Raw genomic sequence first — 25,007 nt, 5'->3', positions numbered from 1 at the left:
TTATAGATAATTAAATAGAGACAAGAACATTAATTTCAATACCATAAAAATTCTTCTCTTTCTCCTTCAACTTTGAATACAATATAAATTTTCTCTCAATTATTATTATTCCTAACATTTTACAAAAAGTACTTTCAATTAGGTTTTAATATCAAGCTGCAAATTAAAAACTTTTCGAAATAGTAATATAATGAAATAATAAAATAATTATCTACGGGTTATGGAGATTTTATGAAGCTAAAATAATAAAATTATAATAATAATAAAGCTACAATACTAATAATAAAATTTTATGAAGCTACAATTTTATATTCAGTAATAAAATTATTATTATTCCTAACATTATTATTATTATTATATGAAGCTACAATAATACTAATAATAATAATAATAATAATAATTACAATCACAATAATAATAATAATAACATTAATAATAATATTAATAACAACAACAATAATACTAATAATACTAATACTAATAATAATAATAATAATAATAATAATAATAATAATAATAATAATAATAATAATAAGAAGAAGAAGAAGAAGAACAGTAGTAATAATTTTAATAATAACAATAATAATAATAATAATAATAATAATAATAATAATAATAATAATAATAATAATAAGAACAACAGTATATAATAATTATAATAATAACAATAATAATAATAATAATAATAAGAATAGCAGTAATAATTATAATAATAACAATAATAATAATAATAATAATAATAATAATAATAATAATAATAATAATAACAATCACAATAATAATAATAATAATAATAATAATAATAATAATAATAATAATAATAATAATAATAATAATAACAACAGCAATAATACTAGCTAATAATTATAATAATAATAAAATAAATTAACCATATACAAAATAAATTAATCGCAACCATATACAAAATTCTAACAACAATATACAAAATCAACCATATATAACTTAATATAATAAAAATAAATAAATTCGAAAAATAAATAAATTCGAAAAAAAAAATTTTGACAAATTAATCGCAAAATAAAACTAACCTGTGTGGCTGGCAGAGAGCAAAGGGGGCGGGGCTGGCGGCGTCAGGCGAGCTGGAACGGTGTGAGGAAGGGGCTGTGTGGCGCTGCGGACAGAGGAGAGGAGAGGAGAAGGAGAAGAGAGAAAGAAGAAGAAAGAAAAAAGAGAGGGCGCGGCTTGTTTAAAGCCCTAATTTTTGCGACCGACTTATCGGTCGCAATTTCCATAAACTCGGTCGCAATTTTTAATGAGCCGACATCGTTTGACTAGGCACAAGTTTTGCGACCGATTTGCGACAAAACATATCGGTCGCAAAACAATCAGTCGCAATTCAGTCTCAAATCGGTCTCAGAACTTTGCCGCATTTTTTACGCGCGAAATTTTGCGACCGATAAAACGTAGTCGCAAATCGGTCGCAAATCCGTAGTAAGGCGGTCGCAAATCACTAACCATTCTCGCGGGAATTTTTCAGCGCCAATATTAGCGACCGATGTACTAGAAGTCGCAAATCGGTCGCAAAATTGCGACCCTTATATGTCGGTCGCAAAAATCGGTCGCAATTGAGCGTTTTTTTTGTAGTGAAGGATATAAATTTTTAATCATTAGACAACTTGACTTGAACCTAGCTGCGAATAACGCTGAAGGGGAAAGCAAGGAAGACTATGTTAAGACATGACAGGAATTACTCCGCAGTTACATCTAGACTTGTGAACTTTTGCTATGATACCACCTTTGTCACGACCCGTTTTCGTGGGCCGGACCGGCACTAGGGCCCAGGTAAGCATAAGGCCCCCGAGGCCCGTAGTAAGCCTAATTAATTAACTATACATTCCATACCATTTAATAGGAACAGTAAGCCCATACAAGTTAAGATATAAATGTAAATAAATGTTATACAATCCAGCCCAATTTTAATTATCTCCAATAAAATTTAGTTTGGGCCTAATCATTATCAATCACGTTCATAATATGGGCATACTGGTTCTCCTATGTCTAATAATACAACCAACCGTTTATAAAATAACGCATACGACAAGACCCAATTGGAAATACACGACCCTATAACTGCGGAGTTCAATAATATTCTGATAATAGAATAATTTATACATCCAAAATTAAATAACAGAAATATAAAGTTTACATTTATAACTCTGCGGAGAAGATTGCAGAGCTTCAGTTGAATCCGCTGCTTCCTAGTACCTGAGAGGTTTATTGGGGGGTGAGTTTTGCAACTCAGTGAATAATAATAAATAATACACACCACATACAATCACGCAAAATGCACCCTAGTATACTGAATGAACACACAACAGTCAATTATATGGCATCACATCAGCACCCACAAACAATATCACCTTCAAATAATCACATCACGTGGAAATTAGTCAGTGGAGTCACCGAACCCCCGATGAGCCGTCCTCCCACATGGCTCATCCTCTCACATGTGCACCAGGGAGCCGATCCCCCATACTAGCTGACCGGTCTAATCCTCACTTGACCAGCCCTCTCATTATTTTTCCATTCTCTCTTTTCTTTTTTTTCATACCAACAGGAGGTAACCCGGTCGTCTCCATCAAATCTAGATCATCAGGCGCTCACAACAGGAGGCCACCATGCGGGCTGCGATCAAATCTAGATTATCAGGTGCGCCCAATAAAGAAACCAACCTGTGGTTTTCCATATCACACAGATCATAGCAGTAGGTGCACACGGGGGCGCCGATCTCCCATTTACCCGGCCAAATTTCATATCATATTCAGGATCCATATCACATATACCATTCTCACAAACCCATGGTGACCCACTTCATCCCAATTCCACACAAACAAATCACAGCATAGCCACAGCACAAATAATCAGACAATTCATTCATCATAATACACCAATTTCATCCAAATGCACAATTATATATAAGTATAATTATAGTGATCGTAACATAATATATATGATAAAATACTTATAATATATTGTAAATTACAAATAAAAATATAAGGTTTATGAATAAATGTTATGCAAATGCAGTGTTGATATGCATTATTTATTATTACTCACTGTGATGGAGAGCGAAGTTCTAGCTTTGATTCTGTCCTGGAGGAGCACTAGATGGACTCGGGCGATCCCAAGTATAATTCTTTTTGTTGAATTTCGCTAGATCGGAAATGTTTACGCGTGCTAGATCGGAGCTACGCGCATCGGGACTGCGAGCAAGTGGCGCGATCTACTGGACAGCAAGGATGGTGGTGCGACGTGGTGGCGCCGCGCTCGCTTGACCGGAAGTAGAAGGGGCTGTGGTGGCGCGATGAACTCGAGGAGCTGTGGCGCTGCGATCTGGCCGAGGATGAAGCGTTGCTGCAGGCGGAGCCGCTGGCTGTGGCGCGCGGAGGAGCGGCGAGGCGGTGCTGCGCGCGATGGAGGCGGTGCGACTGGCTGTGGATCGCGCCTCTGCTGTTGCTGGCTAAGGTCGACGCAGGCGCAGTCACAGCAAGAAAGAAGAAGAGAGGAAGAAGAAAAGGGAAAGAAAGAAAGAAAGAAAGAAAGAAAGAAGAAGAAGAAGAAGAGGAAGGGGGAGGCGCTGCTGTGATGGTGAGGAGTAGAGAGGTGCAGCGCTGGGAAAAAAAAAAGAAAGGGAATTTTCTAGATGGTTTGGGTCGAACCGGTTCGATTCGGTTCGATTCGACCCAAATCTTTGATTTTCAATTGGTTTTCGACTTTTTCAATCGGTTTTCGGTTCGATTTCTCACAGTGTTCGCATTAAAATATTGAAATAAAATTTCCAGGCTGTCGGTTTATTAAATTTAATTGAAAAATCTTTGAAAATAAAAATTCAGGTTGTTTCAATTAAGTAATCCCCTACATTTATACAAATATTTATAACGTCTCTGAGGTTTAGTTCTGTCATATTAATTGGTCTTTCCATAAAAAAATAAACTTTTTCCGTTAATTTTGAGTGGAAAAGACGAAATTATCCTTTATAAGTTTTGATTGACATTATTATTAATCCCTTTCCTCTAAAATACCTGAAACTCACATTTTCACGATCTTCCTCAATCCAACGCGGTCTTCATTGCCACCACCGTGTCAATGAAAACTATCATTTCCATAACCAGATCACCACCAAAACTAAAACCCAACATCAAAACTCAATCAAGCCATCATCACCCTTTATCCATTTATCTCTCTCTCATTGATTAGAGGATTTAGGTTAGTTTGGTCATTCTATTAAAAATTAACAGCAAAAAGTGTGTTTTTTGGACGGAAGGACCAAGCAATATGATGGAAGTAACCTCAGGGACGTTATAAATATTTATATAAATGGCGGGGATTACTTAAATAATTATGGAAAACCTCAGCGACGAAATAATTATTTTTTCTCTTAGTTTTGTTGGTGATCTGGTTATGAAGATGATACTTAACAGAGACACGGTGGTGGCAATGAAGACCGCGTTGGGTTGAGGAAGATGGTGAAAATGTGAGTTTCAGGTATTTTAGAGGAAAGAGATTAATAATAATGTCAATGAAAACTTATAAAGGATAACTTCGTCTTTTCTATTCAAAATTAACAGAAAAAATGTATTTTTTTTATGGAAGGACTAATTAATACGACAGAAGTAAACCTCATGGACGTTATAAATATTTGTATAAATGTAGGGGACTACTTAATAATTATGGAAAACCTCAGGGATGAAATAATTATTTTTCCAAAGGATAATTTCGTCTTTTCTTCTCAAAATTAACGAAAAAAGTGTAATTTTTTGACGGAAGGACCAATTAATATGACGGTGGCAAACCTCAGGGACGTTATAAATATATGTATAAATGTCGAGGACTACTTAAATAATTATGTAAAACTTCAGGGACGAAATAATAATTTTCCCATGATTATCTAATGACTTAGAATATTTTATTACTGGTAATCTCATTATTCTCCCTCATTCCTACTTTTATATAGTATGGGTAAGTGATAGATTAGAATTGAGGTGTATTTTTTTTAGTATTGAGAAGGAAAGTTTCGAACTTGGATCTATTGCCATATCGTATGCACTTACCATTAAACTATGCCTTGGGGTGGAGCAATATTTTTTACTATCTCGTTTCTGTAGAATTAGGAGCAATTTCTCTCAATCTTAGATAAAATATCATTAATAGTCACTAAGAAATATACAGTTTTTAGATAAATTACGATTAAGTTCCTAAAAATATTAGGAGTTCCATTAATAACAATAAAATTTGGATTTCAGTTATCGAAATGGGTAAAAAGGTAATGTTAAAAAAATAAAATTTTCTATAGAAAATAACTACGGCAATGGTGATTTATATTTGTGGATGAATATAAAATTGATGATTTTGATTTAACACTATAGTTAAGTAATAAGTCTTCGTATATTTCGAAGACTTAGTGGTCAACTTGTAATATTTCGAAGACTTACTTGAATCAATCAATAATATGACAGAAACGTATTCTGTTGCTCAAGAAATTTTCTTTAATTTTTTTTTCCAATTGCATCAATAAAATACTTGAAGAGATTTTTTCTAGTTTCGATTTTCCAATTTATTTACAATAATTGGATCGAAGAATATTCTAGTATTTTTCTCAAGTCAGGGAACAATGAAGTGAATAATTGCTATTCGTTTTGGTCCTCATATTTTGTCCTTCAAGATATCTTTCCAGATGAGCAGGATAGAAGAAGACCAGTAAAGTGTAAAGGATAATTTTATCAAATTGAAAAAAAATTACTCTTGGTACGTTGGTTTAATATAAATAGATTACATCTTTAGCTGAATATTACTTGTAAGATTAGAAGTTCAAAAAATATAGTCCTTAATATCAAGAGTTTAGAGTCTGATCGATAAAGTAATTGTTTTGTTAGTAGTTTAGTTGTTTAAGCAGTGTTTAGTTGTTAACTATTTGAATAACTTTTCATGAATTGCTAAAAGTTAAATGTTACATGAGTTAACTTTTCACAAAATGTTATCATAACCTCTAAAAACTATTTCAAATGCTATATTACTAAATAATTTTTTAAGTTACATTTAAATACTAAAAGCTACTTAAAATACTTGCCGAATACAGCCATAACGTGAATGGGTCAGGTGTGGGTCCATTAGTCCAATCTTTTTTTCTAACTTTACCCTCTACATTAAATAATGAAAATTTTCAAATTTACCCACTAAATAGTAAATATTTTTAATTTAGCTCTTGAACTTTTGAAAACTTTTTTATCTTCTAACTATCAAATTCATTTACTGATGTTAAGAAAGTTTTACTTGAATATTACTCAAACTGAAGTATGGAGATATAAATCAAAATAATAATAACAATAATAAGAACAATCGTGATTTTAACATTTTCCCTAAATGTATATAGTGAATATTACTAAAAATTAAAAAGAAAAAAAACCCACTAATATCATTTGTGTACCAAATAATTTTTAAATAATGAATTTATTTATTAAATTATTGGAGTACCAAAAAGCAAAAATAATTGTTACGTCACACTTACAACAAACGGCGAGAATTCGAAGTATACAACCATATATATACACCTCTATGACTACAAAGAGCCCACGCTTGCCGTATAGCTACTCATCATCTTCAATCATCAATGGCGGATACAGTTTGTCCTCCTCTATATGAAAAATATTCTCGTAAAAACCATATTCATAGAGTTTTGGACATTTGTGTCCTCTTTCTTCTAACTTCTCTCATTGTTTATCGTCTTTTAACTCTCAAGAATCATGGTTTTTCTTGGCTTCTTGCTCTTTTATGCGAGTCATGGTTTACTTTTGTCTGGGTTCTTACTGTCAGCACAAAATGGAACCCTGTGGATTACAAAACATACCCAGAACGCCTCCCTCAAAGGTAATGAATATCTTTTCTTTTTTGGCTCTCTTTTAATTCATTTCTCTAAATCTATACTATTTGTTTATGTTTTTTTTCACATTGAGAAATTTCCAATTGCAGAGTTCCACACTCATTTTAGTTTGGTCTAATAAAAACGCTTCTGTAAACTTGAAGATTGGTTTATTATTATGTCACCAAGCTAGACCTTTATTTGTACATGAAAATTTATTATATATGAATTTTTTTTTTCTGATATACTATAAGTTTTTCTTTATTGTTATTTATAAATTCTTTTACAGAGTGGAAAAGTTTCTTCCAGCAGTGGATATGTTTGTGACAACGGCAGACCCAGTGTTAGAACCGCCTATAATAACAATGAACACAGTAATATCATTATTAGCAGTTGATTATCCAGCAAATAAGCTTGCTTGCTATCTATCAGATGATGGATGTTCTCCTCTCACCTTTTACTCTCTGCTTGAAACTTCAAAGTTTGCTAAGCTTTGGGTTCCCTTTTGCAAGAAGTACAATATTGAAGTTAGAGCTCCCTTTAGATACTTTTCATCCACTGATCATAAGCCTGTGTTGTGTAGTGATGCTAGCTCATTGGAATTCCAACAAGAATGGAAAAAAATGAAGGTAACAACAATTTGTTCTCACAGTTCAATACATATGCACATCAAGTTATAAGCTTAATTAATTAATTTTATTGGGTTTTTTTAATTACTTTTATATACTAAATTAATTACAAACGGTGTTTTGATTTAAATTAGAGTATTTTTGACATATATTTTTGAAAAAAAAGAAAAAGGAACATTAACATATATTTGTAAAAAAACTGTTTTTTAGATTGACTTGGCGTATAGAACCACTCATACATCGAGCATAGATAAGAAATTTTTTTATACAATTTAAGATAATTAGATATATATTTAACCATGGATAAAGCTTGCTTACATACGGAATATGGATAGGTCTATACACCCGGTATAGGTAAATCTTTCCCCTTAAATAGTGTTATTAGTAGTCGCATAAAATCTTGTGAGTTGAGATTTTCTTGAATTTTCTAAGCTAAAGAGAAATTACATTATATGAATGTGACGACTTGTCTATTTAGCTTTTCTGCTAAATTGATACATAACATACCATACTTGGTGCATGAGTTGGATAGATTAATATGTAAATTAAACTTTTTGACAATTAAATAACATTATCTTTAATTTATTATTATTTTTTTTTTTTTTGGCTTTGTCATTTTATGAATAGGATGAGTATGAGGAGCTTAGCTGCAAAATCCAAGATGCAGCCAAAAAATCCACTCCTTGTGATCTAACCGGTGATTTTGCATTTTTCTCCAAAATAGAATGTAAAAACCATCCTACTATAATTAAGGTCAGTATACCTATTTTATTTTTTTAATTATTTCAAATTTTAATTAATTTTAATTGAGGGTTTGAACTCCTTAATTATTCTAAATGCTAAAATATATTAGAATCTATAAAATAACAACTCTGGCAATAAGGCCACCCTATTTTAGAAAAATTTAAATTAATTTAAATTCAATTTGTTTATTATTTTCTACACTTTTATGGTTGTTCTGTAGATTATGTGGGAAAATAAGGAAGGTCTTTCAAATGGGTTGGCTCATCTGATTTATGTATCGAGAGAGAAGAGGCCAAATCATCCACACCACTACAAAGCAGGTGCCATGAATGTTCTGGTACGTATTTTCTTCATCCCAATTAAATCAATCATTGAAAATTAATTAGATATTGTAGTGATTAATGTTAATTTTACTTTTTTAATGATGATAAACAGACCAGAGTCTCTGGATTGATAACAAATGCACCATTTATGTTAAATATGGATTGCGACATGTTTGCCAATAATCCACAGATCGTCCGTCACGCAATGTGCTTCTTTTTAGGTTCTAAGAACGAAGGGGATACTGCATTTGTCCAAAGTCCACAAATTTTTTATGATGGACTTAAGGATGACCCATTTGGAAATCAATTGGTAGTTCTGCAAGAGGTGAGCTGGAATCAGTTTCTTATAATTTATTAGCAATAGGAACCGAATTTTTAAAGGAAGAGAGACAGTTAAAAATTGAAACTTGAATATAATTTGGGTAAAGGTATGTGCTTTCTTTTTTTTTTATTAACAAAAGTTTGATTTTGTTGGAGAATATTTTTTTATAATTTTTAAAAAATTAATATTTTGGTATTTGTTTTAGTATATAGGACGTGGAATAGTAGGACTTCAAGGACCTTTCTACGGTGGGACAGGATGTTTCCACAGGAGAAAAGTAATCTATGGTTTATGTCCTAATGACATCGGAGATTTTGCTAAATTTCTCACTCCAATCACTGGTAATTAACTATAGATTATCTTATGGGCTTCTCTTCAATTTTTTTTTTATTTTATTTTGTTAATTAATTGAATTATCCCTAATGACAAAATTAATGAAAATAATGACTGGGTGAGCAGGTAATTTGGATGATAAAGAATTGCTAAATATATTTGGGAACTCAAAGGAGTTTATCACATCAGCTGCTAATGCATTGGAAGAAAAGACAAATAGGCCAAACGATCTTTCTGATTCAATGGAGGCAGCTTATCACGTCGCTGCTTGTGGCTACGAGTATGGAACTGCGTGGGGTCAACAGGTTAGAAACTTATGCTCCTGAAGTCACAAACTTCATTAACATGTTATCCCTCACATACTAGTAATAATAATTTTTGAGTAGTTTTAATATTTATATGCAAAATATTCACTTGTTGTGCAGTTAATATAATTTATGAAATAATAATTTTCATATTTTTCGATTATTCAATAACTATTTAATTGATATAATATTAAAAATTCAAGTATTCGATAGAATAATTTATTAATTCAAAATATTTAATAAATATAATTTTATAAATTGAAGTGTTTAATAAATTAAAGTAAAAATTAGAATGCCATAAGCTTTTTTTTTTTGTACATAAAATAAATGGGTGAATTTATGCATAGCATTTAACGTATGGTATTTGATGAATTTGGGATTATCTTAGGTTGGTTGGCAATATGGATCCACAACAGAAGATGTCCTAACAGGTCTAAAGATCCATGGAAGAGGTTGGAGATCCGTATATTGCAAACCCGACCCACCCGCCTTTCTTGGGTGTGCACCATCAGGTGGGCCAACCTCAATGACCCAACAAAAGAGGTGGGCCACAGGTTTACTTGAAATATTAGTAAGCAAAAGGAATCCTATATTTGCCACCATTTTTGGGAAACTGCAAATAAGGCAGTGTTTGGCCTATTTGTGGATCTTTTTGTGGGGCTTGCGTTCAATTCCTGAGCTGTGCTATATGGTGTTGCCTGCTTACTGTATCATCACCAACTCCAATTTCTTGCCCAAGGTGAAATCTATTTTTAAAACTGATTTATTAATTAGCACTTGCCTTTGCATGTTCATATATTTTCATACTAGCATGTTTTTTATAATAAATTTAGATATTAAATATATTTTATTTTGTATAAATTGAAATTGAAATTTTTTTCATTTTTAAGTAAAATAAAAGGAAAAAGTGCATTTATAAATTTGTCACTATTAAATGAAAAAAGATTTATTTTAGCATGTATAATCAAAATTAAAGAAATTTCGGTAGTATAATTTTATTAAAATTTTAAAGACTTATGAAATTAATTGACATCAAGCAAATATAAAATATAAAATAAATTTCTTTCTATATATGTTCTCAACATTGATACATGGAAAGAACAAAATAAAATGAATTGTACACATTTAATATGAATACAACTGCTATTTTTTATAAGTTGAGAAAGTTTATTTATGACATTATAAATACATTTAATATTAAAAAAGTAAAATAGAATTGCTTCTAAATATAAATTATTCCTAATTTATTTTTTATCAGTTCCTGTGTTTTTCTCATATTCATGTGAGCATATGTGTGTGTGTGTGTATATAGATACGATAAATTCTAATTATTTTTTTTATTTTAAATTGATAAACTTCATATTATGAGCCAAATTCAATATTTAAAATATTAAATTTTAAATAAAATTCAAGAATCCAAATGCTGCATTGGGATTTTTAGAAATTTAGTAAATTAATTTATTCTTTGAACTTTCACTAAAAATTGCATTTAAATGCAGGTTAACGATCCAGCCATACATGGCTATATTGCCCTTTTGATAATTTACAATACATATACTCTATTGGAATACCTTCAAACTGGATTATCAATCCGAGCATGGTGGAATAAGCAGAGAATGGCAATAATAACCTCAACAGGTGCATGGTTATTTGGAGTTTTAAGTGTAGTATTAAAGATTTTAGGAATTTCAGATACAGTATTTGAAGTTACCCAAAAAGAGCAATCTACTTCCGATGCTGGTAGGTTTACATTTGATGGGTCTCCAATATTTGTGCCTGGAACTACTCTTTTGCTACTACACTTGGCTTCATTAGTTATGGGTTTATTTTCTATTAGAGATGGGAAAGGATTACCATTTGGAGAGATGTCGTTTAGCCTTTTGGTTTTGATTTGTTTTTGGCCATTTCTTAAGGGGCTGTTTGGGAGGGGAAAGTATGGTATTCCTTTATCCACAATATGTAAGTCAGCTATTATTGTATCTTCTTTTGTTTACCTATGCAAGCATAGCTCTATGGGTTAAGAGTTCACATATAATACTTCAAAGGCTTTGGTTTGGATGTGAAATAGGTAAATAGCCTTTTTTGCATTTGATCTTAGCAAGTTGTTGTCTTTTTGTTTGCATCATTATTTTCCATTGTAATAATAGAATATACAATAGATTTTGACAAATGATTGGTATAGTGAAAACAATTAAACAATTAAAGATTTTAGGAATATACAATAGCTCACTTACAAGAATTCAATTCTATTCTATTCTCTTAGTAATATTGAATTGAATTCTTATTTATAGGAATTGTTTCCTTGGTATCATGTTGGATGATCTTCAAATATATATAATTTGTTAAAATTGCAATTTTTTTTTGGATTATTATATCTTAAGTGTCTTGAACCAGGTAAGTGGAAAGAATTAAATGGAGGGCATAATAGAGATTTTTCATCGTTTCCATGTCATCATCCACTCACTTAACAAATATTTTAGCTCCTTCTTGCCAAGTAAGCTGCCACATGATAAAAATTAGATCTCACACGTATATAATCAGTTTTCTGATATGCCACGTCATTCGGAGATATCCAATTGCAAAATTTTATAAATTAAGACAATCATTTTTTTTTTTCGTTTAGACACCAAAATAGAAGAAGTAAAAGTTTAGACACTAAGTATATTCCATTTTTTTATACTCATAAAAACATCAAATTTAGAGGTATGGATCTCCAAATATGGAAAAAGAAAACTAATATTTGGTTTGTAAGAAAGGAATGGATGAGAATGGAAAGTTAAGGATCGGAAAAAACCATAGAAAGAAAATTCAAAATTTTTACTTTTACTTTATTGGAGTTTGTTTCTTTGAAGAGAGAAAATCTATAACTAGGTACATTGATTAGCAAGCTTAAAACAAAACGGTACGTATAACCAAGAATCAAAGTTTACCCAGTATTGGTTGCTAGTGATAGCGACTCAATCTTCGTCAATGACAACAAGAGTTAGCGTGATGGTGTAATATTATAAACCTAATTAATGTTTATGAAGTTTTTTAATACTACCTCTATTCAATTGTTGCATTTGAAATTTCACGTTTTTTTAAAAAATCATTAAATTTATCCAAATTACAATAATTATTAGTTATATACTAAACGTATATATGGAAAAAAACATTTGATATTCTTTCAAATTACAAAAGTGACAAATATTTTGGAACAAATAAATTTTTAAAATCTGACAAGTATAATGAAATAGAGATAGTAATTTTCACTTAAATATGAAAATAATATTATAAACCCTCATTTTTCACAATTTGAGTTTCTGAAATTGAGGTACTACCATAGAAGTTGTACTCAAAGCGGTATGGTCTACCAATATTTATGGTGGTCCACATCTCATTTCAATATAATGCGATCGATCCTAGGAGTCTAATATTATATGAACTAGCTAGCCATTTGTACTTCGTTTAGATACTTGTTAAAAAGGTAAAATAGAAAGTTCTAGCTAAATTTTTCGACCAATTCAGTCAAACCAAATTGACTCTCTGAAGTGTCGATTAATTTATTTTCAGAAAATTACTATTAATTTATTTTCAAAAAATTACTATTATGTCCTTATGTAATAGTCAAATACATTAGTCAGAATTTATTTTTTTACAAAATATGTGGTTAGATCCTTAATTTTTGATTCATTAGCCACTTTAATTATTCTGTCCATTTTTTAAGTGTTTAGCCATGAGTCACCATAAAAAGGTAGTGAGATGTGAGAAAAAAAATTTTAAATATCAGAAATACCCCTAATTTTTCATCTCTCAAAAGCAAATAAAAAAATAAAAATAAGAAGTAAAAACAAGGAAAAGAAAAATAACTCCAATATTTTTCTTTTTTCTTTCATAATGTTTTAAAATTAATTTTTTTATTATTTATAATCGCCATCACTATATGATGAAGGCATTGATTCCAGTTTTGAATTTCAACTCTTAATGGAATCCCAAACTCAACTCTATGATTCCTTCTTTATCTCCATTCAATCATTAGTACTTATATTTCTCCTTTCCAAGTCTACCAAATCTAATCTCTCAAAAGCCAAGAAAGCCGATAAAAAATCCAAAAGAAATCTTCCAATGAAAACTCCGATATTTCAATCTTCACTGATGATTTTGACGCGGCGCTATTTGAAAAGTCCGCTCGACTACTCCTAGTAAAATGATTTTTGCTAAGTGAGGCGAGACTGGATGAGGATTTACTGAGAGATTGCCATGAGGATGGTGAAGGAATTTGAGAGATTAATAAGAAAACTTCTGCTTGTTCAATAGAGTTTTTTGGATTTTCATTATGATTTTTGACGTATTGTTGATAATCTGATCTTCATATTGTTAGAACTTTTCTTTTTCTTTTTAAGTTAATAAGTAAAATGATAAGAGATGGGTGCTACAGCAATACAAATTAGCGACATGAGGCATGAGTAGGCATGGCCACCGGTTCGGTTCTAACCGGAACCGAACCGGAACCGAACCGTACTGTATATGAACCGAAATCGGACTGAAACCGGTGATTCAAAATTTTGAACCGGAACCGGCGGTTCAAGGACCGGTTAAGGTTCATGTGAATGTTAAAAAATGAACCTGAACCGGCCCGAAACCGGCAGTTAACCAGCGGTTTAGGTTCGGTTCGAACCGGATTCACAAATAAAATTATTTGTTGCAAAGTGAAAAAAACATCATCATTTTGGTTTAAAAAAATGAAGCATCATCATTTCACTTTTTTTAAAAGCTAATCATTTCACTTTTTTTTACAAATAACTTTCGTTTTACAAATTAACTAATAACTATACTGTTACACAACACTTAAAACTTCAAACGGTGAAACGGATATAAGTGTTTTATTATAATTTAATAAATTAATTATTTATTTATTATAATTTACTAAATTATCCAAAAATATAATTGTTTTTTTCTGTTATAAGGAACAATTTGGGAAACTACATAAATGAAAAATATGTATAAATATGATGAGTTGATTTTTTTTTTCACAACCAATTATATTCTATCTCTCTTCTTCTTAATATTGCTTTATTTTCAAACATCCAATTCTAAATTCCATTAATTTCATATTCCATTTATTTTTTTTTCCCATAATTCCATTTAAAATTATGGCACACAATTCACAAAGCTCCAAGGGAAAGCGAGTTGCTCAAAGCGTGGAAGAAATTGATTCAAATGATCCATTGATTGATTTTTCACCACAAGAAGCAATATCTCCTAATATTTCAATAGGTAAACCACCAAAATCAGATATTTTCAAGAAGCACTTTGCAAAAATTATTCAAGATAATGGAGAAATCAATGTGGTTCGATGTAATTATTGCAAAAAAGAATATGCATTCAAGCTTGGAGGAGGATATGGCACTCTCAATAGGCATTTAAAATCACATCATCCAAGTGAGGTAGGAATGGATGTAACTCAAACTCAATTATCGTTATCAAGGTATGGTGATCCTAACACTCCTCTATTTAAATATAGTGATGAAACTAATAAAATTGAAATGGCTAAAATGGTTTGTATGGAACGATTATCTTTTTCATTTGGTGAAAAAAATTGGATTTAATAACTATTGTAAAAAAGCATTAAATCCTTTAGCAAAAAAGATACCTAGGAATACACTTAAAAGGACTATTTTATCCATTTATTTAAAAGAAAAAGAAATTTTAAGGTATGTATTTGCAAATTTTAATGGTAAAATTGCCATTTGTTGTGATATTTGGTGTGATGCTTGGCAAACTCATTCTTATATGGGTGTTACATCCCATTGGATTACTAATGAATGGAAACTTGAAAAAAGAATTATTGCACTTAGAGTTTTTGATGACTCTCACACCGCACATAATATTTTTACCATGTTAAATATTATTTTAGAAGAATATGGTTTGACTAAAAAAATTTTTACAATTGGTTTTGATAATGCCAGTGCAAATACAGCATCAATAAATGAATTAAAAACTCTTTGTCAACCTAAATTTGGTGGACAATTTTTTCACACTAGATGTGCATGTCATATTTTAAATTTATGTGTTCAAGATGCATTAACAACATTAAATGTATTTTTACGTCCAATAAAAAATGCTTTAAATCATTTATGGACACATGGATATGTTAGAAAAAAATTTAAAAATTTTTGTCACTCTATGGGAAAAAAATATAAAAAATTTTCAAAAGATATTCCTACAAGGTGGAATTCAACTTATAAAATGTTAAATGAGTCTTATGAATATAAAGATATTCTTTCTTCATTTATGCAATTGCATGCATCACATTTTCAACTTTATCCAACCAATTGGACTATTTGTAAAAAAATATTAGATATTTTGCAAGTTTTTGAAAATTGTACGAGAATTTTTAGTGGTGTTTATTATCCTACCTCCCATTTATTTCCATTTCATTGTTTGGCCATAAGTAGTGCCATAATTGAAAATGAAAATGATGATGATTTACAAGAATGTATATTCATGATGAAAACTAAATGGTTAAAATATTATACTGAAATTCCGGATTTAAATTTAGTTGCATTTTTTCTTTTTCCTAGATTTAAATTAGTTGCATTACAAGAATTTTTTCGTCTTTATTATGGATCTTTTAATATTGAGGCAGATTATTTTTCTCTTACTAATAATGTTTTAAGGTATGTCCGTCAATTGTATGATGAGTATTCTAAATTAGTATCTCCCCTTCCTCAAGTATCAGATCCACAAACTACACAATCCACTAAATTTCATTCTACACAATTTACCTTCATGCAAAATGTTTCAAAAAAATCAAGGGAGGGTCCATATTCATACACAGAAATTGAGACATATATTAGCACAGATTTTGAATTTTTAGGTGATGATGCGAATGAAGACCCAACAAAATTTGATATTTTGGGTTGGTGGAAAAAGCATGCAAATCGCTTTCCAGTCTTAGCTTCAATTGCAAAAGATATTCTTGCTTGTCCAATTTCTACTGTTGCAGTGGAACAAGCTTTTAGTGCGGGTAGACAAATTTTAGATCCAACACGGTCAAGATTATCGCCAAATAATGTGGAAATGCAAGAGTGTGTTGACGATTGGACTAGAGCGGCATTGAGAACTCAAGACCAGCAAAATTCAAGCGACGATGATGATTCCGACTCATTAACGGAGACTAGTGGCACCGATGACTAAAATTAATTGTAATAATTGGGAGGTTATTTTCCAATGTAATAAAAAAAAAGAACTATATGAGCTTTGATTTTCTCTAATTTTCAAGAGGATACGTAGGCAATTAAATTAAAATTTTTCAATTTTAATTTAATTCAAGCCCAAAATAAAAAAAATTATAATTTTCTATATTAGTGAGTTAGCAAAATTTGTAAATTTAATGTAATAATAGTTCTAAATTAATAGAAGTTTTTGTTTTCAAATTTTATAATAATTTATTTAGTTAATAAAATTTAAACATTTTAAAATTATTATTTATTCATGAATTCAAAATCAAAATTTTATTATTTTTTTAAAAATTTGTGTAATGCCGGAACCGAATCGGAACCGTAATTTGAACCGTCGGTTCGCCGGAACCGTGCTGAACCGTGCCGGAACCGGAACCGGACCGGAACCGGAGGTTCAAGGGCCGGTTCCGGTTCAAAATTTTAAATATTTCGAACCGGCCGTTCAATGAACCGAAACCGGCGGTTCATTGAACCGGCCATGCCTAGGCATGAGAGGAAGAAAAGGAAATAAAAAGGTAAAACAGAGAAAGGTAAAGGTTTGGTAAATTTCATTTTAATAAACGGCAAAACACTAAAAATTAACAGAAGGATTAAAGTATTTGACGGGATTAAAATTTAAAGACATAGGCTCTGTTCGGCAAGAGCGTTTAGATTAATGTTAAGTGTTTTAATTGGGTTAAAACTCTATTTTAATTAATTATTGTGTTCGATTGGTAATATTATATTTATCCTAACGTGTAGAGTTTGAGGTATTATTTCATGAAATGTTATCTTTATTACCGTTTACCGTTTTATAAATTTTTTATGACGTCTATGTCTATTACTTGTTTTTACCTTGTTCTCTATGACCTTACCTTTTTTTTATCTTTTTATATTAAATAGCTAATCAAACTAGTAAAACAGCTGAAATCTACTATAACAGCTGACATCTACTAAACCCCTTAAATTATCGAACAACCAATAATCATGTATTTTGAAAAAATTAGGTCCTGATTAATGTATTTGACCATCATATAAGGACGTAATAATAATTTTTCCTTTCTTTTTTTCCAAGCTTGTCTTTCTTTTTTTCCAATCATTTTCTATTTATATTTTCTGTAATTACAAGCTATGTTTTAATAAAAGCAATCAAATTTCTTGTCCTTTACAAATAATAAAATATTTCTTTTACAAAGCTTTGATTAACTTTACTTTATCCGCATAATTCTAAAGCATATATCTATTAATCTAGTCTCAAAGTCAAATTTAGCGTGTATTCATTTTTGCAGACAATATTCTATATGCACCCAGCGCGCCTTTAAATTTCAAATTCAAGCTGTTAGTCAGTTAAGAAGGTTGATCCCGCTCAACAATTGTACAACAATTAAAATTAATATTAGAAAAATAGATTCGTTACAAAAAATAATAAAAAGAGAAAAATAATACCCGTAAAAGATTTCTCCACATAAAATAGGAAAACTTTTACCTGGCACCAGAATTATGGAAAAATAAAAAAATTGATAAATATACTTTTTATCTCGGACTAGTCTCCCAATTAAGTTATAACAAAATAAAAGTGGAAGATAGAAATATATTATAATTTAATAAAATTAACCTACTGAGTAATTTACTTTACAAACAAAAGATACTAAAATTAAAATATTATTAATATTATTGCATAAATAACTAAAAATAATATTACATGAATAGAAAATACATTTGAAAACTAAAAAAAAATAATTATGTAACTAATTTTTTCTTTTCAAAAGAGAAACTGAAAATGTCACTTAAGATCATTTCAAGTTTACAACAAAACAACATAAAAAAATCCTAATTACATAAAAATTAAAATCCAAATAACTGCAAAATTTATAAATATAATAGCTTCCAAAAAAATAAGAAAAAAGATATTAAAAACGCCAATTAGGTCTGGTCTAGTTAGTCTTTTCATAAATATGAGGAGTACGAGATCTCGAATTGAAATCTCTTTAACTTTTTCACCAATTTGGTGAGTCAAGATGATGATTACCTGTTGTATGGTAGATGATGTTATTTTGGTTCATTGGGCCTCCTAATAAAAAATAAAAAAATAAAAACAATACTCAAAGAATAAAGCTCCATATTGGATGGAAAAACTATATCTATAATCTAGGCTATATATAAAAGTAGGAATGGGTGATAATAAAATTTCTTATATTATTTTTATAAAATTTAAGATACTCTAAAATAACTTTAGTTATGGCCAATTTAACACACACACACACATACATATATATATATATATATATATATATATATATATATATATATATATATATATATATATATATATATATATATAAAAGTTGATTGGATATTTTCTTTAAGTTTTTTTAATAGATAAACTAGCATGTTTCCATCTTCAGTCATAATACCATTTCTCAATTCACTTCAACAGCAATACAACCCATTTACACAAACACGTAACTGGGCATCTGGGATCTATGCACAATTAAGTGTTGCATGAAGTTCAAGATTGCTCCCATAAATTTGAATGTTACGCTAATGTTCAAACTTAAAATTAATAAATTAAAGATTATGTCTGCTAAATTTCTTTAAAAACCACCACATGGAATTATAGATGTTGGGCATAGCGTAGAAATAGGACAAAACAGAACAGTAGATATCTAACGAGCATGATCAGGCAATTGGCATAAAAGCATTCCAGAATCCATGATTCTAACAGCAAAGAACTAGATGTGCCAAACCTTCTTTGAACCGTTAGCCTTGAGCCAATTAACTGAAGCACGTATATCCTTAACAACACTTTGCCAGTCAAGATCTTCCATCAAATGTTGCGCTTCAGCAACATCCAAGCCTACCTTTCCCCGGCACAAGCTGAAACATAAAGTTAAAAATATTTGACATTAAGATGCGACAAACATATCTCGAAAACAATATGTTGTCATTGAAGTAAGATACAAAATAAATGATTCTCAGCTGCTTACTCAGGGATAAGCGCCTTATATCCAGGCTCCAATTGGGAGATTTTTACAGCATGGTTCTTGATCTCGAAATCAACACCCACCATTCTTGAAGCACTACAATCCCAGATGCATCTTCTTTGCCCACCACATATGCATCAAATGTCTAATAAAAAAAGATTCAAGAAAACGAAAAGAAAGTAGCACACCATCAATAATTTAGTTCCAATAAGCATTCAACCAGGATTGAGTTATGTTTGTGTGTGCTTTTGTATATGCCATCAGAAACCCAAACTGCTGCTAATGTTTACATTGAATTATAAATTCCCATAATTTATTGTTCTTTAATATTTTAATTGTATGGCTAATGCAAGGTCAAGTGGTTACCCACTAACAGTCAATTTGTTAATTACACAACACAAGAATGATCCAAATGATTTCTCCTTCAAAATCACTAAAACTGCACAATCAATCGCTTTCAAAACAATAGGATAAAAAATAGAATTCTGCACTTTTAATCAGTATCCGAAAATCAGAAGAAAACCCAATTTCCACGTTGATTGAAAACACAAACCTATTAACGAAAACCTCCCAAAACAAACAACCCCTTCCGCAAAAATCACTAACAAAAAATAAAAGAAAAAAGAAAAATAATATATAAAAAATAAAAACTTACAGTATCTTCTCTCTGGATTTGGATTTTCTTGAAAGGAGCAGAAGCAGAGTCAGCCATTGCACGAACTTGAAAGCGGGAAGCGGAGAGAGAAGGAGAGAGTGTCCGTAGAAGATAAGATTGTTAGAGTATCAGACTGAGCAAGTGTTAGAATATCAGACTGCACAAAAGAAAAACCAGCAGAAATTTTGAGAACAACACACCAGAATAGAGGAAGAAGTTTTCTTCTATTATTATTCTCTTCGACACCTCTAAAATACACAGCAATATATATATAAGAATTAGCAGTAACAACAGATTTGTTCCATATCTGCACTAACAGCAATTACTCCTACGAAATAGGCACTAACTATTGACCAAGCAATAATAAGAAAAATAAATAAAACAAATTTTAAAACAAGTTTAACTACTACAATCACCCCCTTAAACTTGTTTAACACCAATTCTATCTCTCAGCTCATTGAACCTCTGCCGTGCTAACGGCTTTGTTAACAAATCAGCAACCTGTACTTCAGTTTTTACATATTCAAGCTGTATATCTCCATGTTGAACACAATCACGAATAAAATGAAATCTTGTGTCAATATGCTTACTCCTATCGTGAAAAACCGGATTATTGGCTAGTGATATAGCTGATTTGTTGTCAACCTTCAACACTGGTTTGACTTTATCATCACCTCCCAATTCTGCAATTATCTTTATGAGCCATATCCCTCGACAAGCTCCACCTATTGCTGCTATGTACTCGGCTTCGCAAGAAGATAACGCAACAATTCTCTGCTTGTGTGAGATCCATGTGATTGGACTTTCTCCAAAGAAAAAAATAATCCCTGAAGTACTCTTCCTGTCATCCGTATCTCCTGCAAGGTCACTATCACTAAAGCATACAAGTTCTTCTTTTTCTTGATTCTTTTTGTAGACAATTCCCATTCCAATAGTGCCTCTCACATACCTCAGTATCTGTTTCACAGCATTCATATGTGTCACTGTTGGTGTGTCCATGTATCGGCTGACAACACCAACGGAGTATGCAAGATCAGGACGTGTGTTTACCAAGTACCTCAAGCTGCCAATAATTCTTCTGTATTCAGTGGCATCAACAAATGGTTCACCATCTTGTTTTTTTAGCTTACATTTCGGCTCCATTGGAACACGGCTGCTGTTGCAATTTAGCATCCCTGTTTTTTGAAGAATCTTGCTCGCATTCACAGCATTCATATGTGTCACTGTTGGTGTGTCCATGTATCGGCTGACAACACCAACGGAGTATGCAAGATCAGGACGTGTGTTTACCAAGTACCTCAAGCTGCCAATAATTCTTCTGTATTCAGTGGCATCAACAAATGGTTCACCATCTTGTTTTTTTAGCTTACATTTCGGCTCCATTGGAACACGGCTGCTGTTGCAATTTAGCATCCCTGTTTTTTGAAGAATCTTGCTCGCATAACCTGCTTAATAAGAGATATACAATCTGGAGTTTGTTTTACCTCAATCCCAAGATAATAACTCAGCAGCCCCAAGTCACTCATCTCGAACATCCTCATCATCTCTTGTTTAAAACTTTCAATATGTTTTCCATTTGAGCCGGTGAGAATTAAGTCATCGACATAAACTCCCACTACAGTAATGTCATCCTCTTCCTTCTTCATATAAAGAGCATGTAACATCCTACTGAATTGAGTCGTTGCATAGAGTCGAGTCGAGTCGGGCCGAACTAGAACCCGGTTCGAGCCATTTAAATCTAGAGTGGGGTAGAATGGGATGTAACTTAAATACTTAAAAGAAGTGGACTTACTTGAATGAAACAAAAAGATCAAAGTATAAGGAGTAGGACTTACTTGCACTAAAATATAAAGTTTAGGTATTAAAATGTAACATATGGAAAATGTAGGTACTATTTGGTAATTTTTAACACACAATCAAAGATATATTTGGATTACACGAGACTTCCAGTTCAGTTTGCTTTCTTCATTTTCTTCATCTTCATCTTCAACGTCTTCTTCATCTACATCTTCCTCTTTATCTCCTTCATCTTTCTCTTCATCTCTTTCCTTTCTTCATCACTTTTCATGTGATTTAAACACGAAATTAAACCTAGAACTCTATCCAAGTAAGTAGCCTTTCTTGAATTTCATACTTTTGTGATATTTTAGATGATTTGTTATTATGGATAGGAGAGGGGAGCTCAAAGTAGGAGGAAAAGGAAGCTAAGAAGAAGCTTTAAAGCTCTTTTGGTTGAAAGTTTGATATCTCTTTTAGTTTTTCACATTTTCTTGCATGAATACTTGTGTAGTGTGTTGATAATGAAAACATATATTACTGAATGTTGAATTAGAGGTCTGTAAATGGTGATAATGCATGGGATGAATTGAATGAATGAAATAGATATTGAATTCATGCTGAACCAAGTTTGTTGGACCACTGACCAGTAATTTCACCCTGATTTTGACTCTGTTTAACGATGGAATTAGGAAGTGGTATAGAAGCATTATTTGTTCCTCTATGTTTTAGCTGTCCATGAGTTTTTGAATCACCTAAGTTGGAGTTATAAATTGAGAGATATGACCAAAATAGTACAGACTGTGTAGGCTAGAAATCAACAGTCTGGACGGACTGGAAGTTGCTCATTTCGGTAAATATTTGACTACCTTACCAACGTAATTAAGAGATGTGGTAGAAGACAAATTTGTAGCCTAATGTGTTATCTAAGCATAGAATGTAGAATCACCTAAATTGGAGTTATAAATTGAGAGCTGTGACCAAAATAGTATAACCTGTGCAGGCTGGAAACCAATAGCTGGGCAGGCTGGCAGTTGCTACTTGAGCTCAATATTTGACTACCTTACCAACGTAATTAAGAGATGTGGTAGAAGACAAATTTGTAGCCTAATGTGTTGTCTAACCATAGAATGTAGAATCACCTAAATTGGAGGTATAAATTGAGAGATATGACCACAATAGTACAAACTATGCAGGCTGGAAACCAACAGCTGGGCAGACTGGCAGTTGCTACTTGAGCTCAATATTTGACTACCTTACCAACGTAATTCAGAGATGTGATAGAAGACAAAGTTGTACCTTAATATGTTAGCTAACAATAGAATTTAGACTTACTGCAATTGGACTTCTGAATATAGAGTTATGCTAGAATTTGTGAAACATGTGCAGGCTGCCCTGTCATATTTCAAGGCTACATTAGAAATGTTGTTGGCATGCATATGTAGCTTCATGCAACCTAAGATTTACTACTGAATTTGAACCTTCTGAGTTGAGTTACATTAACAGCAATAAATTCCTTAAACTGACCGGTAGAAATTAAGTTATCTAATGATTGGTATAAGTTGCCTCACGGGTGCATCAATTAGATTTCCATGCAAATTATCAATTGTGTGCTTTTACTTCGATTTATCTATGATATCCTCTTAAAGCATGAAAGAATGAGACAGCATATAGGTAAACAACATGGGTTATGAATTTGATGAAGAATTGAATATGCTTTTGTTTTGTATCCTTGAAATACCGATAATATGTTCCATTGAGGTTAGGCAGAAACCATGTAGATAAGACTATGTCGCGACATAGGATAGCAGATCTGCGCCCCATACAGTTTGTTACTCCGGCTATAGGCCGTTGAGTGGATATGATTATATATGGGCCATATCAGCCCAGTCATGCAGTATTCATCCAGTTTCATACAGTATTCATACAGTTCTTCTTATCTCTTCGGTTTCACTGTAACCCTATGGAGCCATACAGTTCGGAGATTATATTATTTCTCACTTATATGATGTAAAATTTCATAAGTCATACAGCATAATGAACAGTAAGTAAACTACTGAAAAGCTAATGCAATATGTGCTTATATGTTTATTTATACATTGATATCATGAAAGTATAATGATATGTGTGCTTGCATGTTTATTTATAAGTTGAGATATCCACTGAGCTTTATTTGTTCAGCGAGTTACTTGTTTAACTCGTAGGTGTTGGGTCTAGACCGTAGAGAATCATCTTACAACTGCGGCAGTTCATCTTTTGAAGATCCAGTCTTCAGGGTAGCTACTCATTTTGATATTTTAATTCTGTCTATATTTATCATGGCATGTACAGGGCATATAGTTGGGCCCATTTCATTTTGGACACTAGTGTAATGTCGTGTAAATATTAAGCACAGTACTAATGTAGAAAGCAACAGCATGATAGTATAGTCAGTATACATTATGATATCAGCATGACAGGACATAGAGTCAACCAAACTGTAGCGTCTCGACTCGGTTCATTCGGGTTTACGGGTGGACCGGGAAGGGATGTTACAGAGCATGCTCAAAAGGACACCTATGAAAACCAAATGACTTTAAGCTATGATCTAACTTGGTGTTCCAGGCCCTAGGTGCCTGTTTTAAGTCGTATAATGCCTTGTGTAACCGCAGCACTTTTTGTGGATTTGTTTTGTTGACAAAACCTTCTGGTTGACTCACATACACCTCTTCTTCTAACTCTCCATTTAAGAACGCAGTCTTCATATCCAAGTGGTGAACTCTCCATTGTTTTTGAGCTGCATAAGCAAGAATAGTTCTAACAGTTTCTATTCTTGCTACAGGAGCAAAAACTTCCTTATAATTAACACCATATTTCT

The 25,007-nt window shown here is 31.6% G+C and overlaps 1 protein-coding gene, 1 long non-coding RNA gene and 1 pseudogene across 4 annotated transcripts; 1 reads left to right on the top strand and 2 right to left on the bottom strand.

Moving 5' to 3' along the window:
- Positions 1-2,088: 2,088 nt before the first annotated feature.
- LOC149497448 (uncharacterized) lies at positions 2,089-3,268 on the bottom strand. The gene is made up of 2 exons (XR_016320189.1): positions 3,079-3,268; positions 2,089-2,226 (listed from the first exon to the last, which is right to left on the bottom strand). It is a non-coding gene; the product is annotated as an uncharacterized LOC149497448 (long non-coding RNA).
- Positions 3,269-6,584: 3,316 nt separating this feature from the next.
- On the top strand, positions 6,585-11,703 carry LOC149497447 (cellulose synthase-like protein B4). 2 transcript variants are annotated; one of them, XM_089718640.1, is made up of 9 exons: positions 6,585-6,885; positions 7,461-7,506; positions 8,134-8,259; positions 8,471-8,587; positions 8,686-8,898; positions 9,101-9,236; positions 9,355-9,533; positions 9,922-10,272; positions 11,033-11,703. In XM_089718640.1, exons 1-9 carry the CDS (start codon positions 6,629-6,631, stop codon positions 11,552-11,554), a joined length of 1,947 nt encoding a protein of 648 aa, XP_089574766.1. In that variant the 5' UTR covers positions 6,585-6,628; the 3' UTR covers positions 11,555-11,703. The 2 variants fall into 2 exon arrangements, with proteins under 2 accessions (XP_089574766.1, XP_089574765.1); XM_089718639.1 differs by having other exon boundaries at positions 7,167-7,506.
- Positions 11,704-19,324: 7,621 nt separating this feature from the next.
- Positions 19,325-20,564, bottom strand: LOC149497446 (uncharacterized; annotated as a pseudogene). Its single transcript, XR_016320162.1, has 3 exons — positions 20,375-20,564; positions 19,723-19,864; positions 19,325-19,612 (listed from the first exon to the last, which is right to left on the bottom strand). The product of XR_016320162.1 is annotated as an uncharacterized LOC149497446 (transcript).
- Between the last annotated feature and the right edge of the window lie 4,443 nt (positions 20,565-25,007).

The sequence above is a fragment of the Jatropha curcas genome, chromosome 3 (genome assembly GCF_041381405.1).
Source record: "Jatropha curcas cultivar XTBG-Jc1 chromosome 3, XTBG_Jcur_1.0, whole genome shotgun sequence".
In the NCBI taxonomy this organism is placed as follows: domain Eukaryota; kingdom Viridiplantae; phylum Streptophyta; class Magnoliopsida; order Malpighiales; family Euphorbiaceae; genus Jatropha; species Jatropha curcas.
This window is presented reverse-complemented; position numbering and strand designations above follow the sequence as displayed.